The sequence below is a fragment of the Sus scrofa genome, chromosome 13 (genome assembly GCF_000003025.6).
Source record: "Sus scrofa isolate TJ Tabasco breed Duroc chromosome 13, Sscrofa11.1, whole genome shotgun sequence".
Lineage (NCBI taxonomy): Eukaryota > Metazoa > Chordata > Mammalia > Artiodactyla > Suidae > Sus > Sus scrofa.
Genome location: NC_010455.5, coordinates 132,824,424 through 132,844,846, shown reverse-complemented (window position 1 = coordinate 132,844,846; position 20,423 = coordinate 132,824,424). Strand labels below are relative to the sequence as shown.

Genomic DNA, 20,423 nt, shown 5'->3' with positions numbered 1-20,423 from the left:
TGCTCTTTTTTCCCTCCCATATCACTTATCGCCTTCCAACATAACTAGAGATTTTATTAACTTAGTGCTTATTACCTGCTTTCCCACGAGAATGTAAGCTCTATGAGGACACAGATTATCTTTGCTTTTTGTTCAAGTACCTTGTTCAATGCATGATATAAAATATGTGCTCAATATTTGTTCAATAAATGAATGAACTGACATTTAAAATAAAATGATAAAAATGAGTGGGAGTTGGCAAAAGAAATGAGAATCTTCTACACAGAGGGAACATTATGTGCGGATCCTGAGCTATGAGGAACTAGTGACCAAAGAAGGAAAAGAGCTCCAAAAGATGAATGGAGATACAGGCAGTGGTCAAATAATTTAGGATTTCTGAGTTTTATTAGGGATTTCCTACTTCATTCTGAAAGGAATGGAAAGTCAGTGAAAGTAATGGCATAACTTACATTTTATAAAGATAATCTTGGAAGCAAACTGATCGTAAATTCAGAGGGGAAAGTGCAAATGCAGACAGGACAAGAATCTAAGCAAAAAAAAAAAAAAGTGGTTTAGACTAGAGCAACAAGAATGGAGACAAAGTGGGATGCTGTTTCATGTGATATTTTGCAAATTGCAGCACAAATTAGATATAAATGTGAAAAGCAAAATAAAAGTTCCTGACAAATAATACAGTAGACTATCTTTATGACCTTGGAGTTTGAAAACACTACAGTAGGCACTAAAAGCATTAATCATAAATTGGACTGTATTAAATTTAAGAAATCTTGGTTCAAAGATTTCACTAATAAAAGCACACTTCAGAGTGGGAGAAAATACATATTACACATATATCCAATAAAAGAATCAATGCAGATAGAGACCTCCTACAAATCAATAAGAGAGAAGATATAACAACAACAAAAATGTATAAAAAACTTGGACACTTCACCAAAGATTGCAAAATGAACAATACCCATTTAAAAAGATGTTTGTTATCTGTTAATTGTATTAATGACACGGAAAATACAAATACAACAATATAAAGTTCCAGTGTACACCTACTGGAATGGCTGAAATCATTAATAAAAAGACTGACAATAACAAGTGCTGACAATTATGTGAAACAACTGATACTTGCACTAGGGGTAATTATAAAAAGAGGCATAATCGCCCTGCAAAAGTTTCCATTTTTTCCTAAAATTAAACATATTTTCATAACTGGGCATAAACATAACAGAAATGCATACACAGGTGCACCAAAAAGCATACACACTCAGTGCTGTTATAATTGTTTTGAAAACGCAAATTTGTTCTAACACAGCTGATATATCAGGGGACAATATGAACAAAGCACAGATTTCATCTTTGCTTATGCTTAATCTTGTCCTTGAAAAACACTACTAGGTAAGGGCAGAAAATTGAACCCAGATGAAATGAGCCACAAAGGAATATATAAAATGCACATATTTCAAGCTTTACTTTGAGTATTAAGAGTCATACTCATCCACATCTGATATTTTAACTTTTTATCTAATTTCAGATAACTTTCCTTGCCAGCACTTCACAATAACTCACAATTTGCAATCCTCTCATAGCAAACCCTCACACTCCCATAGCAAACAAGATTTTTTTCAAGGTAAAATGTGTATTTATTGTAATATTATATATTCTTTAGCCACTGAACATGTGTGAAACTGTGCTATTTACCTTTTTCTGTATGTGGCACTCACCAAGTTGTGAGTCTCCCATTTTCTCAAGACATAAGCCCTGTGGTTTTTACTGCACAACTTTTCATAGTATGCTGATTTTTAAGAACTTACACATTGTGCTATGGCAGAAATAACTGTCAAATAGTGTTCAAAGCAGCACTAACCCAAAACTGGAAACAAACCAAATATTCATCAGTAAAATGGATAAATACACTGTGGTATATCGTACAATGGAATATTACAAAAACAGCGGTAAGAATGAAAAAACTTCAAATCATGGATGAAATTCACAAATGTAAGAAAAAAACGCTAAACACAAGTAGCTAGAGTACATACTGCATGAATCTGTTAATAGATAGTTTTAAAAGAGGCAAAACTAAACCATAGTGTTAGAAATCAGAATGGTCCTTTGAGGAAAAGGGGAGCAGGCAGTGAATTAAAAAGGTTTAAGGAAGACTTTGGGGGTATTAGTATATTTCTTTTTAAACTGAGTTATAGTGGATATACTCTAAAAAATTCTCCAAATTTTAAAGTGTATAATTCAGTGGTTTTTAGTCTATTCATAAAGTCGTGCAGCCGTCTTCACTACCTTCACTACTTTACTTCACATTATGCCTTCACTAGTTCAATACTTCACAACCATCTAACTCTAGAACCCATTAGCAGTCATTCCATTTTTTCCCCTGACCCAATATATCCACAAGGCAATAAATTCATCAAGCTATGCATTTACAATCCTTAGAACTTTTTTAATGAATGTTATACAATATTTCAATAACTTTTTTTAAAGCCAATGTTTAGAGGACTTCAGATTAAACCTGGGAGACTGAATATAACCTTTAGCTCTACTATCTCCTAACTCTACTTAAATTAAGGAGGATGGATTATATTAAAGCATTAAATCACAAGGTCAAAGAGAAAGGAAAAAAAGATATCCTCCCTACGCCACCGAGTCAGATAATTTCCCTGTCACACAAGATGAATTCAGAAAGGCTGATACAGGGGCCTGGAGAGAGCAGGGACAAGGGAAAACAAGAGTACATTACTGAAAGTGGACTAAGTGTGTATTCTTCTTAACCTACCTAAACCCGTACTTTTTATTTTTACAGTATCATACTATACCTCCTGATATGCAAACTACTTTCAATGATTTAATAACATAGAGTAGATGGAGATAGTTTCATGCCTATTTTATATTGCATTAAGTGGCTGTTTGATAATGTGTTTATCCAGTTTCTTACAGATAATCATTTAGATTTTTTATTATTACAAATAATAGTGCAATGAATATGCATATATTTTTAATATGCATTAATAATTTGTGTGAGTACATCTGTGACACATGCTGGATCAAAGGATAGAACATATACCATCAAGCTGTCTTTCAAAACTGTTGTACCACTGTATTTTCCAACCAACAGTATAAGAGTTTCTGTTTCCTCACATTTAATTAATATTTAACAATCAAGTTAGTTAAAAATATTCCCACTGTCAATTTAATTTGCTTTTTTTTTTTTTAAAGGGCCACACCTGTGGCATACGGAAGTTCCCAGGCTAGGAGTTGGATTGCCAGCTTACACCATGGCTACAGCAATGCAGGAGTCAAGTCACATCTGCAACCTATGCTGCAGCTCATGGCAATGCCAGATCTTTAACCCCTAAGCAAGATCAGGGACTGAGCCTGCATCCTCATAGATACTAGTTGGGTTCTTAACCCACTGAACCACAATAGGAACTCCTTAATATGCATTTTTCAAAGTGAGGTTGAACATCTCCTCATAGGCCTACTGGCCCATCTGCATTTCTTTTTCTCCAAACTGCTCATTCATGTTCTTGGTCACTTTCCTACTAAATGTTGGCTTTTTTCTTCTCACAGATCTGTAAGAAGTTTCTTAAGTTGAAAGGGCTGGAAATTAATTCCTTTTAATAAATGTGACAAATTTTCCCCCAGTGTATCATTTGTTATTTGTTCATTTATCTTTCAAGATACAAAAATTCTATAATCAAAGTTCAAACAAACTTTGTGAAGTCCATAAAGAAGTTCTACAAAGTCAGTATTCTTAACTTTTTCTTTGAATGTTTCAAGGTTTTCTTTGCTGTTGTGTTTAGAAAAGTTTTCCCTATGCAAAAACCATTAAAAAGTTTATTATTATAGTTTTCTTTTAACCTTTGAATCTTTGATCCATTTGAAATGTACTGTATCATTAGGAACAGGACTGACATAGACTAATACATGTGTCCCTCTCCAAATTCATGGATTGAAATTCTAACCCCCCAAGTAACAGCATTAGAAAGCAAGGTCTTTAGGAGGTGATTAGGTCTTAAGGGTAGAACTTTCATAAATGAGATCAGTGCCCTTATAAAACAGAGCCCAGAGAGCTCCCTCACACCTTCTTCAATGTTGAGGACATATCAAGAAGACGTCAATCTATGAGCGAGGAAATGGAATTTCACTAGACAATGAATCAATCAGTGATCTGATTTTGGACTTTCCAGCCTCCAGAAATGTGAGGAATAAATTTCTTTTGTTTATAAGCCACCTAGTCTATAGTATTGTCATAGCAGCCTGAAAGAACTAAGTCAGGCTAGTGCATCCTTCTCTGTTGTAATTTCTCATTAAATTAGGCAATTTCTCTTACTCTTTGCATTTTGCTTCCTTTCAAATATTGTTCCTCACAATCTCTAAAAGTAATTGAAGTAATTGCTCTTATTTTAGAATAGATTTGGTTTTATAAAAATGACACAGGCTCATTATTTTAAAATAGTAACAGAAAATCACTAAAAAGAAAAAAATCTCCATTATCCACAAACAATCATTAATATTAAGCAAATATTTCCAAACATCTCCAAACTAGGCATATGCTCCAAGGAGAGACATACCAAAACCAAAAAAAAAGTTGTAAGAAAATGGAATACTAATTATATCACTTTAAAGATAAACAGTTTTAACTTTCATTTTACTGCATCAGAAGAAACAGAAGAAATACAATTATAAGGACACAAATTAACTGACAAATGAGAATCTGTCAAGAGTCAGAACAGTTACCAACTGTTTAAAAAAAAAAAAAGTAGATAGATGCTTCACAAGGCAAAGATTTTTACTATAAGAGAATAAGAGAGGCATGCCCTTGTGTCAATTGATCAATCTCAAATACTTTTTTGTAAAAATAACTCTTTAAGATAGTCCTGCAAAAGTGAACATAAAGTGAAAGAGAAAAGATGATGTTGTATGCAATTTTGTCAGAAAAAAGGGCATCTTACTTTTTAATCCAATATTTAGCACACAGTGTAATAATAATCTAAATTTTCTACAGGACAAAATATTTTCATGATTTTAATTTTTTTCAAGTTGCAGTCCAACAGAAACTCTTTGTTTTAAATTGGGTCAGTGGATTCTCTTCAACTATAAAAGTGAGGTGAATTAAATGATCCAACTCTCTTTTCAGTTCTAAACATGGTGCCCCTATGAGTCTAAAGTGGGAATTGAAACAAGAGATTGAGTTAAAGGTCTTTTAGCCAAGTTTACTGTCCAAATGAAGCATAAATGAATGGGTTAAAAGGGGAACATACCTTCCTTCTTTCCCTCAAAAGAACTGAAACAGAAGTTCCTGTCGTGGCGCAGTGGTTAACGAATCCGACTAGGAACCATGAGGTTGCGGGTTGGGTCCCTGCCCTTGCTCAGTGGGTTGAGGATCCGGCATTGCCGTGAGCTGGGGTGCAGGCCGCAGATGTGGCTCGGATCCCACATTGTTGTGGCTCTGGCAAGGCCAGCGGCTACAGCTCTGATTAGACCCCTAGCCTGGGAACCTCCATGTGTCATGGATGCGGCCCTAGAAAAGACCAAAAATAAATAAATAAATAAAAATCAAGGACTCGATGGATATATCCCCATGTTCCCATAAGTCCACCCATGAATGGAGAGAGATTTCAAACATTAATACAGCATTTTCCATGTCCCAAGCTCTACGTATGCAACATATGTAACCATACTCCCATCTCCTCCATGTTTTCTTAATATGATCTAATACTTGCAGGTTGTAAGGTCTTATTCTCCTATCCATTTTAGGTAACTTTATCATATCCATAATAGCCTTTCAGGAGATGCAGAAACCAGCAATGCAAAAAGCATTCTAGGTACCAGTGCCTCATAATTTTATACAAGTTGAAATGTTTCTAATACCATTCCTTTTTTTGGTTGCATCCACAGCATACAAAAATTCCTGGGCCCAGGAATCAAACCTGTGCCACAGCAGCAACCTGAGCCACAGCAGTGACAATGCCAAATCCTTAACTTGGTAGGCCACCAGGAAACTTCAAAAATGTTTCCAGTACTATCCTTAAGAGAAGTCAATGCACTGTTAATTGCAGGCTGAAATCTATATGGAAATTAACTTCCAGATTATAGAACTGTCCACTTATTTAACTTTAATGAACATTTATTTTTACTGGTTACATTGAGCCAGCCATTACCCTAACAATCTCCTATAAAAATAGACATATTAACTTTAAGAACTGTATGCTTTATAATCATTGTTGAGTATAAGTTAGACAACAGAAAAAAAAGTTATTAAAAAGCAAGTCAATTCTCTTAAAATTTAACATTTTTCTTACATAAGCAATTTTTTTCTGGCCACACCCACATAGCATGTGGAAATTCCCACGCCAGCGTTCCAATCCACACCACAGCAGCAGCAATGCTATATCCTTCACCCACTGCACCATAAGAGGACTCCCATAAGCAAACTTTTTAATCTAGGACTACAAATAAACATGAAATAGAAACTGCATTACTAATTAACATTTCAAAAAATCTACTTGAAATGGACTAACATAAGAGCAAATCATGTATGAACTAAAGAGAATGGATACTGAAATTATTCCAGAGAAAAACAAAAAAAGTGAAATATGAAAATAAGGATATACAGGCAATACAACATTACAATCTCTAACCAAAGAGAAACATGTAAGTACATACCACAGTTAATAAATAGAACCGTGATGTATTAGGATATCTGAAATCCAAAGGCAGACTTGCCCAAATTAGCTGAGTAAGCTGGGTCAAGTCATTCATTTTCTTCTGGATCTCAGTACCTCATCTTTTAAGATGAAGAAGAGGGATCAGATAGTCTCTGATTCTTCCTGCCCTAAAATTCTAAGCTCCATGTCACTTTTAAGAGAAACTGAGAAATCTGTCTACTTCGTTACCAAAGGGCTGTCTGATTGTTGCCTACCACTACTTTTCCCTGATTTAATTTTTCAGGCACTTCTCCAGTAGTAACTAGAAGGCCCTAGAATCAAATTCAGTCAGACAACCATTTTCCAATGACTCACATCCCTCAGACAGAATCCTCATTACAAAATGCTTCATATTTCTGTTATGTCATATCTAACTCTACCAGCAAAAGATCAAAACGAAAAAAGAACATTACTAAAATAGTTAGGAAAACGCAAAGAAGTAGAGAGTTTTAACTACAGAAAAAGGGAGAAACCAATGCTATCCTTAAGATTTACTGATCGGTTTAACAATGCAATCCTTTAAGCCAATAAACACAGAATCCTTGGGATAAATGTAGCAACTGCTTTCTGAGAAAAAAAATACCAGAGCAAAACCATCTTTTCAAAGTAGCTTCCATCTAATTATCACACAGATGAAGCTTCACTGAGGTCTATCATGCAAAATATTTTTTAATAGTTAAGTATTTCAGACCTTGAACCATTCACAAAATTTTAGGCAGGGGCACCAGAAATTTTAAGCTTTTCCTTTCAAAACTATTTTTTAATCTCATACTTTTTATTCCATTATAAATGATACTTCCACAAAATATCCATTTTACTAAAATGAAAAAACTTAGTAATCCTAATTAATTGACCACTGAAAAACAGCTTAAGGAAAAATTTTTTATCTTACCTCTACATTAGGGCTAAGGCTGCTTGGTAGTGTTTCTGAAGTCACAGTAGTGCTTGGAAGGCTGGAAATTTCCCAAGTATTCACAGGCTGTATCGGTTCAGACTGCTTTGAACGATTTATACATTTTGGATTATCCAGTAAGGTCACTTCATAAAATTCTTGAATATCTAGTGGTGAGGAAAGGAAAAGAAAAATTCAAAAGTATTTAGCAACTATGCATTGCTAAATAACTCAAAAGCAAAATTTTTACTCTACTAAAATAAATCCAATCTTATAATTTACTTTAACAGTGAATATTTTCTCATTTTACTATGTCACAGTCACAGTAGAACCTGCAGAGCACAGTGTAAAAGTCATACTGGCTTTTTATATTTCCAAGTCAATGCTGAATTCTAATTTCTACTCCATCACCAATTAACTACAGGTGTAGGCAAGTTACTTAACCTCTAATATCTTGCCTCTTATCATTGTGAATTGTTACAACGATTCAGTATAATACATGTAAAGTGCACAATGACACATACTCGGCTAACAGACAATAGTTAATACCATTACAGTGAATTTTGCAGATATAAGTCATTACTAATACTTTAATATTTGTATCACCAATATCTAGGATGGGAATGTAAAACCCCTCAAGTGGTTTCAACTGCCCTTGTAACCAAAAAAAAAAGGTAATATAAAATCAAAGAACTAGGAAGTATTTTTAGATGCCCTCTAGTTCAAGTATATAAAAATACTAAGTTTAAATATTTTACGTTATTTTAGAAATAATCACCTAAAGATATGAAAACTCTAAAAGAAACTATTAAAGTATAGCAAAATAGGATAACTTGGAAAGATCAAGTTATGCTGCTATCAGCTGGAATTATATAAACTTAGCATATTAACACTGATTATTCATGCTGCTCAGGAGCTCCGAGGGGTAGTTACATAATGATTACACAACTATAAGTTTTTATTCACCTCCTGGTATAATTTTGAGTTGATTTTTTTAAAGGAGTGAAATTATTATTTAACAGATGGGATATTATCCTGTATAGAATCATAACAGTAAATTTAAATAACATTTAGAAAGAATAAATATTTGTTTCTCAATATGATGAAAAAATTAGTATCTCCTTTAAAAAAAAAATCCAAAGACAGCAGAGACAAAGTAACTCCTTTTTCAGTTTTGGTAACCAGTGGAATTGTAGAAAGTTCTAGGTAAAGGACTAATAAAAACTGAGAATAATATCAACCTACTTCACAGGATGTTAATATTACCCGAGGAAATTGTATATGAAAGTATGTTATAAACTATAAATCACTATATAAAACTACTCACATAACCATCATGAAAAAAACTAAAAACTCAAATTCAGAACATCAGCTATAAAAGGTTCTTACCAAATAAAAGCTATTTAACCTGAACCTAAGTCAAGTATTTAGAACCAACTTCTAGTTCCAAGGAAATACAGGGGATAGAGGAACAAGTTAAATGACACCAGAAAAGCAAACAACAAAACAGATTCAGAGAGAGACATTCCACAAGACAACTGGCCTGGTTTCTTTAGAAAGTCAATGTCATGAAAGGGAAAAAAATTCTTTGAAAGCGATTTTTCTGTACAAATTAAACAAAAGAGATACAGCAAGTAACTGCAATGTCAGAGCCTTAACTGATGTGCATGCTGTATGTCTGGGAAAGGGGAGGCAGTGAATTATAAAAGACACTGGCAATAACTAGGGAAATTTTTGTAGAAGATATACATGAGTGTGAGAGTATGTATATATTTACACAGTAGGACATATATTTCTATATATGTAAAAGATATATATTTTATATATTTGTAAGACATAAATATTTGTAGATCTACCTATCTATAGAGATCTCTCACCCAAAAGCAAAACAACACACAGCTCCTAGTACAGTATTATGCCCTCTAAGAGTACTCAATGAGTGGACAATTGGTTAGTTACCAATATCAAGATAAATGGCCCACATCACTATATAAAATTTTTATATTTTCCAATACCGTAAGACAAGTTTCAAATCTTAAATTTCTGTGACCTTTTATTTGATAGTTAACTAGCAGAAATACTGATAGATTACCCTTTAATAACATCTCTTAAAAACCATGAGCAGCGCTATCCCAAATACTTTTCTGCAATGATAAATGTTCCAGAGCCACACTGTCCAACATGGTAGCCACTAACCACATATGGCTATTGAGCATTTAAAATGTGACTAGTGTGACTGAGGAACTAAATTTATAATTTTATTTAAGTTTAATTTAAATAGACACATGTGGTTAGTGGTTACATACAAGACAAGAAAGCCCTAGACTAACATAATTCAGAATAATATTTTATTGTCTAGTATGGCCAAGGAATAAAGTATCTCCTACACGAATTTTTGAACAGTTCATTTGCAACTTGCTACTATCAATAGAAATGCCTCAATTCTAGGTCTTATATTCATCTATCAAACAGTCCTTTCTAATTTGCTGTATCTTAACTCCTATAGACTAAAATACCAAATATTTATATTATTAACTATATCACACTTAAGACAAAACAACCTGGAGTTCCCGTCGTGGCGCAGTGGTTAATGAATCCGACTGGGAACCATGAGGTTGCGGGTTCGGTCCCTGCCCTTGCTCAGTGGGTTAACGATCCGGCATTGCCGTGAGCTGTGGTGTAGGTTGCAGACGCGGCTCGGATCCTGCGTTGCTGTGGCTCTGGCGTAGGCTGGTGGCTACAGCTCCGATTGGACCCTAGCCTGAGAACCTCCATATGCCACGGGAGCGGCCCAAGAAATAGCAAAAAGACAAAAAGACAAAAAAAAAAAAAGACAAAACAACCTGAGTAAAACACCCATTAGGACAGCTATTATTAACGAAACAGTAAATAACAAATGTGATGAGGATATGGAGAAATTAAACTCCCATGAATTGCTAGTAGGAATATAAAATGATGCAGCTGCAGAATGAAATTCTGATATGTTCCACAACATGGATAGATGAATCCTGAAGATATGATAAGTGGGATAAGCCAGACACAAAATGACTAAAACCGTTTGATTCCACTTATATGAGGTACCTAGAGTACCCAAATTCATAAAGAGTAGAAAAGTTATTTCCAGGGCCTGGAGTAAGGAGAGAATGGGGAATTAATTGTTTCATGGGTATAGAAATTTGGTTTGGGATGATGAAAAAGTTCCAGAGATGGATAGTGGTGATAGCTGCAGAACACTGTGAATGTACTAATGCTACTGAACTGCAGGCTTAAAAATGGTAAATTCTGGAGTTTTCCTGTGGCACAGCAAACTGAGGATCCAGCACTGTCACTGAAGCAGCTTGGGTCACTGCTGTGGCACAGGTTCAATCTTTGGCCTGGGAACTACCATATGCTATGGGCATGGCCAAAAAAAAATGGTAAATTTCATGTTACATATGTTATTACAATAAAAAAATAAGCTGAATGAGTGTCTACAGGAGTTTAGATGTGAGTAAAGTCCACGAGGTATATAATACGTGGGTTTATAATATCTATTTTAGTTATTTAGATATCTATTTCTTACTGGGGTCAGGATAACTGATACTGCCAGATAAGATCCAAATTAAAGAGAGAGTAGTAACCATACTTGGCAAACTAAAACCATATACAAAAGTACTGAAGTATCTGTTAATACATGTACAGTGTGGTGATGTTTTTGATATGACAATTTGTCACTTTCCTTAAAAAAAAAAAAAAAAAAAAAAAAAGAAAAAAATCACACACACCTTTAATCTTGACCTGTATTCCATCCTAACATTCCATAGTTTATATACTTTATTTCATTTGTCCACCACATTCCTTCATCTTTAGGGTGTCCCAAGACAATAGGAGTGAGCAACATAATAACACTCCTTCAGAAACTATTTCTCAATTACAATTTTCAGTTATTAGCAAGATTTTTCAAGGTGCACCTAATCAGAAAAGGCCACCTCTGGAAAAATTGTACACATAAACTGAGCTTTTCTTAGGAGTCCAAAGTATTTATATTTCCCATGCAGTCCCTATTCTTTAAAGCTAATCTACATTTTATATGTCAGAAGAGAGTATCACTGATCAGAACTATAAAGATTTAGCAAAACAAAAAAAAAGCGGCTAGATTATCATTGTGACAAAATAAGTATTTCTACAAAGTAACATTTCAAGATTCAAAATATTATTTTCTACCTTTTCTTTAGTTTTCTAAACTAGAGAGTGCAACACGGAGTACCATTAGATATGCAGTCTAAAGTAAAAACAGAAGTTACTACACAAAAAGAAGACAAAAACACACATGGTGAATCCTAGTATAATTTCAATCTCTCCTATTTTCTAAAAGTCTATTCAACATGCCAACATCTGAAAATCAAAGCTATTCCCAAAAGACCAACTTAATGAAAATAAAGAACTCAATTAATGAGTTTACACTGAACACTTAAGACATTAAAACAAATATTAATGAAGTGAATACACTCCAGAAAAGAAGTAAGACAATTAAAAGATACAACAGTGTTTCTGAGAGATTGTGATAATTGAGGAAAAAATTATATATCACCTAAAGGTTTCCAATTTAAAGCATCTAAGAAGGGGGAGTTCCCATATTGGCTCAGCGGTTAACAAACCCGACTAGTATCCATGAGGACGCAGGCTCAATCCCCGGCCTTGCTCAGAGGGTTAAGGATCCAGCATTGCCGTAAGCTGTGGTGCAGGTCGTAGATGTGGCTCTGATACTGCATTGCTATGGCTATGGCACAGGCTGGCAGCCTCAACTCCCATTTGACCCCTAGCCTGGAAACCCCCATGTGCCGCAGGTGTGGCCCTGAGAAAAAAAAAAAAGATAAAAAATAAAGCACCTGAAAAGGCAGACTTCTATAAAAATTTGATAGCTATATTTTAAATCATAGTAAAATCATTTACTATGAAAGTGTAAAGAAAATGGGAAAATGCAGCTGTTAGATTAAAGACAAGAATGATTCCAAACTCATCTGAAAATCCATACAGCTGGCTCAGATATATACCAGACATATAATGAAAATATCTGATACATTTTATTACCCTGAAAAAAATTATTTCCTTTGAAAATAATGATGCACTAAAGCAAGCAAGAAAATACAGGACTGTTAATACACATATTAGAAGAAAAATGACCATTTAATTGACTCACAGTTGAACATATTAATTTTGTAGAGCCTACAGTTGAACATATTAATTTTGTAGAGCCTACAGATCAGTCTTATCACAGTCCATTCTTCATCTTCACTGCTTTCACTGTTTTGGACTAAACTGGGTCCCCTCAAGTGCAGTTCCTGAAAAAGATCTAAATTATAAAATCACAAAAGCAGAGTTCCTGTTGTAGCTCAGCAGGTTAGGAACCCAACTAGTATCCATGAGGATGAGGGTTCAATTCCTGGCCTCACTCAGTGGGTCAAGGATCTGGCATTGCCACGAGCTGTAGTGTAGGCTGCAAAGGTGGTTGGGATTTGGCATTGTTGTGGCTGTGGCATAGGCGGGGAACTGCAGCTCTAATTTGACCCCTAGCCTGGGAACTTCCATATGCTGCAGATGCGGTCCTAAAAAGAAAGAAAGAAAGAAAGAAAGAAAGAAAAACCTGTAGCACATACAACAGAAAATTTCTCAAATATTAAACAGGTAAACAGTCCAACATAACTGAGGAGAATCATTCCTATCTATTACAAAATTTTTTTATTTGGAAATCTCTAAGATTTCATATTTCAGAAATCTCCAAATCTAAGTAAAATTTTATTAATTTCTTGCTAAAATTCAAAGTTTGTAAACACTAAGAGTAAGGGAAGTACAGAATTCCAGAAAGGAAGCTGAGGAAAAAGTTTTCTAGCTTTTAGTGATAACTTATATCATCCTAAACAGAGAAACTCACAAACCATAAAACATTTCTCAAACTAAAGACTCAAGGGAATACTAACCCAGGATCAGAGTAGGAAGTCTAAACACAGACTCAAGAAAATGTAATAATTTAACATAATATAGGTGACATCTCTAATCTATGATAAAATAATACTGTAGTTAATGGACACGATAGAAAAGTTAGACTTCATTGACATTTTCAGGACATTACATCCAAAAAAATCAGAATATACATTCTTTTCAAAATGCACATGGAACATTCTCAAGGACTGACTGCATAGTTGGGCACAAAACTAACCTCAACAAATTTAAGAGCACAGAAAAATTTTTAAAAGACCTTAACAGACACCTTGACAAAGAAGATACACAGATGGCAAATAAGCCCATGAAAAGATGTTTCACCATATATCATCAGGGAAATGCACATTAAAACAACAAGATACCACTGTACATCTATTAGAGAGGCCAAAATACTTAACACTGCCAACACCAAATGCTGACAAAAATATGAAGCAACAGGAACTCTTACTCATTGATGGTGTTGATGCAAAATGATACAGCCACTTTGGAAAGCTGTTTGGTGGTTTCTTACAAAACTATATACACTCTTATCATACAATCCAGCTATCATGCACCTTAGTATTTACTAAGGTAAAACTATGGCCTTTGGGGGATAATGATGTGTTCATTTAGGCTCATCAACTGCGACAAATGCACCATTCTGCACATGTTGATAACAGGGGCCTACCTATACACGGGGCAGGGGTTATATGGGAAATCTCTGTACCTTTAATTTTGCTGTGAATCTAAAACTGCTGTACAAAAATTAAGTCTTTAAAATTTTAAATTAAAATAGATATGAGCTATCAGGTCATGAAAAGACATTGTGAAACCTAAAATCATATTGCTAGGTGAAAGAAATCAATATGAAAAGGCCATATGCTTGTGATTCCAATTATATGACACTCTGGAAAAGGCAAAACTACAGAGACAACTAAAAGATCAGCAGTTGCCAGGGATTCAGGAGGAGAGAGGTAGAAAACAGATTTTTAGGGGAGTGAAACTATGATACCATAACAGAGGATGTGTTCGTCAACCAACAAACATGTATGTCAAGTTTATCAATGCAAAGAGTGAACCCTAAGGTAATCTATGGACTTTAAGTAGTAACAATACATTAATACTGGCTTATCTACTGTAAAAAATATACCACACTAATGCAAGACATCAATAATAGGAGAAATGGGTGCAGGGTGGTAAGGATATGGGAACTCTGCTTTCCATTCAATTTTCCTGTAAACCTAAAATTGCTGAAAAAGTTGAAGTGTAATAATTTCTTTAAATGTTTAAGGGAGTTAATAAATAACAAATTTATATGAAAAACAAGCAATCTCACACTTGATCTCAAAATAATTTCCAAATGTATTGAAGACTTAAATTTTTTTTTGGCTTTTTTTTTTTTTTAATTCTTTTTTAGGGCTGCACCCACAGCATATGGAATTTCCCAGACTGGGGTGGAATCGGAGCCACAGCTGCCAGCCTACCTAATAGCTACAATAATGCTGGATCTGGGCTACACCACAGCTCATGGCAACAATGGATCCTTAACCCACCGAACGAAGCCAGGGATCAAACCCTCATCCTCATGGATACTAGCTGGCCTGTTACCACTGAGCCACCAGGGGAACTCCCTAAAGATTTAAATGTTCAAAAAGATTTAAATGAAAGAAATTGAATATAATAAATATTTTTAAAATCTTAGGGAAACAGAAGCCTTTCTAAGCATAATACCAAGAGCAAAGAGCACAAAAATACTGATAAATCTAGCCATATTCAAATATAACTATTTTTTAAATCAAAGTTTAAAAACAAATGATAAACAATAAAAGCTATTTGCAACTTACAAGGTAGATAGAACTGATATCTCTAGATTTTATAATTATGAAAAAAATGAAAAAAGGTGGTGGGAGGGGCAAATAATGAACAAATAATTCACAGAAATTAAACAGTGACATAAGAAAATTCATTGGTTATTTATTCAAAGAAAACCAAAATATTTTATTTATTCAGACAAACCCAAAATAAGAAACACTGTATTAAAAAATAAGAGCGGAGGGGACCTGTACTCTTCAAATATGACAATATCATAAAAGACAAAAACTATGCAAATGTGCCCAGATTAAAGGAGACTTAGAGACATGACAACTAAATACAATATTTAGGGGGTGTACTGAAAAACTAATTAGAAAAGGAAAAATTTAGTAGGAAAAAACTTGTCCCTTATAGATGAAATAGCTTAGACTAGAAGAAATATATACAGATGGTTTTACAGCTCTGTGATTACAAGTTTCCAAAGAGAATTCTACTAGGTTCAACATAACCAAAAGAGTAAGCAAAACTGTTACCAAATAAATAATAACCCAATTCAATCAAAATCACCAACCGAAAAGCTAATAAAAATTTCCCCCCGTTTCATAAAGTTTTAGCCAATAGTCTGATCCTTATTCTGTCATAAATGTTTTCATTTTTCAAACCTAGCCTGCAAAATTACACACACACACAATTAGCAACATAATAAAATATAAGTCACTGGGACCAATAATGAGCAAAAAAATCTAAGGAAGTTTCACATTTTACCATTATATCTAGAAGCCTATAAACTCATTACCAAGTAAATACACTTTTCAAAATGTGGAAATTCCATTATAATAAACATCATTCCATCATCATAAACATTCTTGAAAGTAAAAGCCATTTTATAGTGTGTTTTAAAAACACTGAACCTATAGATCAACATTTAAACACGCTTGCTGTCAGTGTTATTTATCACATTAAAAATATTCAGCTTATGGTAAAGAGCATCCTAATGGTTGAAGGTGAGGAGAGGCTCTGAATTCAGACTAGTTGAGACCAATTTCTGGCTCTACAATTTACTGAGAGTCCTTCCGCAAGATACATAATGTCTCATTGCCTCTGTCTTCTTCTATAAAATGGTGTAACTGTCTAATAGGTGAATGAATATACACCTCAAAGGATTGTGAGGACTAAATGATACTTTTATTAGCACACAGAAAGTGTTCAATAAATGTTAGCTACTGTTACCTTTTACATACTTAAAGAAGAGTCATACTCTCACATCCATTAGGATGGCTACTGTCAAACAAACAAAAAACATAAAACAAGATACAAGAGTGTTGCGAAACTGTAACCTTTGTGCACTGTTAGTGGGATTAATAAATGGTGCAGCTGCTCTGGAAAACATTATGACGGTTCCTTAAAAAATTAAAAATATAGGAGTTCCTGTCGTGGAGCAGTGGTTAACGAATCTGACTAGGAACCATGAGGTTGCAGGTTCGATCCCTGGCCTTGCTCAGTGGGTAAGGATCTAGCGTTGCTGTGAGCTGTGGTGTAGGCTGCAGACATGGCTCAGATCTGGCGTTGCCTTGGCTGTGGTATAGGCCAGTGGCTACAGCTCCGATTAGACCCCTAGCCTGGGAACCTCCATGTGCCACGAGAGCAGCTCAAGAAAAGGCAAAAAGACAAAAAAAAAAAAAAAATTAAAAATATAACTACCATAGATCCCACAACCACACTTCTGAGTATATATCCAAAAGAATTGAAAGCAGGTTCTCAGAGATATTTGCCCACTCATATTCATGGCAACACTGCTCACAAGAGTCAAGACATAGAATAACCCAAATGTCTACTGATGGATGAATGGATAAACAAAAGTCGGACACAAATATATACATGCATGTGTGCACACGTGTATGCACACACACACACTAGAATATTACTCGGCCTTAATACGGAAGGAAATTCTATCACATGCTACAATGCGAATGACCTTTGAGTACACTATGCTAAGTTAAATAAGCCAGTCACAAAAAGACAAATACTTTATGATTTCCCTTACATAAGGTATTTACAAGAGTGAAAATCAGAGACAGAAAGTAGAATTGTAGTTACCAAGGGCTGGAAGAAGGAGGAAAGGTGAAGTTGTTAATAGCTAGAGTTTCAGTTCTGCAAGACGAAAAAGTTCCAAACTGTTTCACGACAATATGAATATACTTAATAATACCACATCTTAAAATGGTTAAGATAATAGATATTATAGCTTTTTTACAATTAAAATTAAAAAGGAGTCACACTTGCATGGAAACAACCTAAATGTTCATCGACAGATGAATGGATTAAGAAAATGTGGCACATATATACAATGGAATACAACTCAAGCCATATAAAAGAACAAAATAATGCCACCTGCAACAACATGGATGCAACTAGAGGTTCTCATACTAACTGAATTAAGTCTGAAAGAGAAAGACAAATACCATATAATCTTACATGTGGAATCTAAAATGTGGCACAAATGAATCGATCTACAAATCAAAAACAGACTCTTACAGACACAGCGAACAGACTTTTGGTTGCCAAGGGGAAAGGAGCAGGATGGACAGGGAGTTTGGGGTAAGTAGAAGCAAAGTATCACATTTAGAATGGATAAGTAATGAGGGGAACTGCATAGCACGGGGAACTATGTCCAACCTCTTGGGATAAACCATGATGGAAGATAACATAAGAAAAGGAATGTGTGTGGGTATGTATCATATGTGTATGTATCACTGGGTTACTCTGCTGTACAGCAGAAACTGGCACAACATTGTAAATCAACTATACTTTAAAAAAAAGTCACACGTGAAACTCAGTATAGTCTCTTTACCAAGTTTACAAAGGCAAGTGAAACTATCAGTAGCAACAAATGAATTAGAAGTTAAAAAGTCTCAAAATGGACAGTGTTATTATATAACCCATCATTTTGAAATACCTGCAGAACTAAAATAAAACAGTGCATTAAAATAAGCGTGTTATTTATCTCACACAAAATATACAAATGATGATTCAACTTACTAAAGTTTATAAAAGCCAGCCTGATCTTGAGCCCAGGTTTTTCTCCTATGTACAATGAAAGTAGATCAGTTCTCTGATCCCATAAATAAGCCCAGGGGTCTATACTGGTACAAAGTTTTTGAGGACTATCAAGATCCTCCTAGATCCCAGAAGAACCTAAGAATCAGAAATGACCTCAAACCATATGTACAGCAAAGCTTTCACTGTTACCAAGCCATATCCAGTCTACTTTACTCACAAAATTTTCATATATAAACATAGCAAATGAGAATACAAAATGAAATACATTAAGTTTTCATCTTGCTCTCACCTACATCAGGGATTAAAAGTAGGCAGACTTTATCTCCCATCTATACAAAAATAATCACTGGATGTTTTGTGAATAAATTTTACACAAATGTATCATTCAGACTTTTTTAAAACTATAATTTAAACATTCAGCTCTGAAGAAACAAGTTAGCTAAAACTCAAAAGTTAGTAACAAAAATCGTTCTGCTTTCAATAACTTTTAAATCTCCAAACCATCCTTCCAGGATACTACCCAGCTTCAGAGCTAGAACAATGATTGCCATATTTCACTGAATTGAGGATATCAATATTGAGGATATCAATTATAAAGTGCATCTTTATTTCATGCACCACTAAGGATATAAAATCAATGTCAATATACATCCTTTATAAAATGCATCCCAAATTCAGAGATATTAAAATATTCAAAAATTGGTATCTCAGAACAGATGTAATGCAATATGTGCATGCTTGTTCCTCTGAATAACCCCAAGGAACCAGAAACCTAATCAATAATGTATCAACTACAGAGGGAGGGGGGAGAACAGACATTTCCATAACACCAAAATCGTGACGGTCTCACACAAAGATTTTTTTTTAATTCATGAAAATAGTCGATACAAAAAAAATTTAAACAAAAAGGGAGTTCCCATCATGGCGCAGCAGAAACGAATCCGACTAGGAAACGTGAGGTTGTGGGTTCGATCCCTGGCCTCGCTCAGTAGGTTAACGATCTGGTGTTGCTGTGAACTATGGTGTAGGTCGCAGATGCAGCTCTGATCTGGCATTGTTGTAGCTGTGGCTGGCAGCTGTAGCTCCGATTTGACCCCTAGCCTAGAAACTTCCATATGCCACAGGTGTGGCCCAAAAAAGTGGAAAAAAAAAAAAAAAAAGAAAAGAAAAGAAAATAGTTGATACAAACTACCAATTCAAGAAGTCAACCAATAAATAACTGACACAGACTCCAAGTCCAAAGAAGTAACTAGATAACTCACTACAGCCTAAAGAAATAATTGCTAAATGCTGAAAGTCAAGAACCTAAGCACCACATAACTTTCAAACAATTCAGGTAGTCAAGACCCATGTCTCCTTTAATCCAAAAGTCTACAGGTATTAACTCAGAGGATAGAGTGCTACCTACTAAAGAAAAAAAGAGTTAACACAGATAACACAGAGTTTTTCAGTACAAACTATGAACACAATGGACTCTAGTTTACACTAATTTATAGGTTTAAAGTACCACAGTGTTTCAAAAACAATGGTACAGGTAGAAAGCAAAAAAAATCTTACTAACCCAAAAATTTTCAAAGTAATTAAGGTTAATAAACTAACCAAATTTCCGCATGCTGAAAAATGGATTAATTTAGTAGTGTTAACAATTAATCTGATTACAGTAAGGAAACATAAAAAAGCCTCTACTAAATTTTACGTTTCAAAATTCCTAAAATCTATGACTTTTCTGACACCAAAATCTGATACCACATTTTATAAAACCTTAAAATATAAGTAAATCTAAATATTAAATTCACAACCAAAAAAATTATAAAGGACAAAGAAGATTCACAAATATAATTAGAGAATTAACTATCAAAATTCAATTATGCATAAAAATAAATACAGTCAAAATAGGCAAGGTAGAATACACTAAAAAAAAAAAAAAAAAAAAAAAAAAAAAGAAAATCCATCCAAACATAGCAGATCTACCTCCAATCTACAGAGAAATCTAA

General features: G+C 34.4%; 1 protein-coding gene across 22 annotated transcripts in view; it reads right to left on the bottom strand.

The window, feature by feature from the left end:
* Positions 1–20,423, bottom strand: part of DLG1 (discs large MAGUK scaffold protein 1) — a 264,950-nt gene that overhangs the window by 240,034 nt on the left and 4,493 nt on the right. For 18 of the 22 annotated variants that reach the window (XM_021070096.1, XM_021070094.1, XM_021070100.1 and 15 more), the window contains exon 4: positions 7,600–7,766. In XM_021070096.1, the coding sequence (XP_020925755.1) occupies positions 7,600–7,766 (167 nt within the window). Of the gene's footprint in view, positions 1–7,599; positions 7,767–12,778; positions 12,986–20,423 lie in introns of those variants that run through there. The other 4 variants (XM_021070116.1, XM_021070117.1, XM_005670090.3 and 1 more) reach the window with 3 other exon arrangements.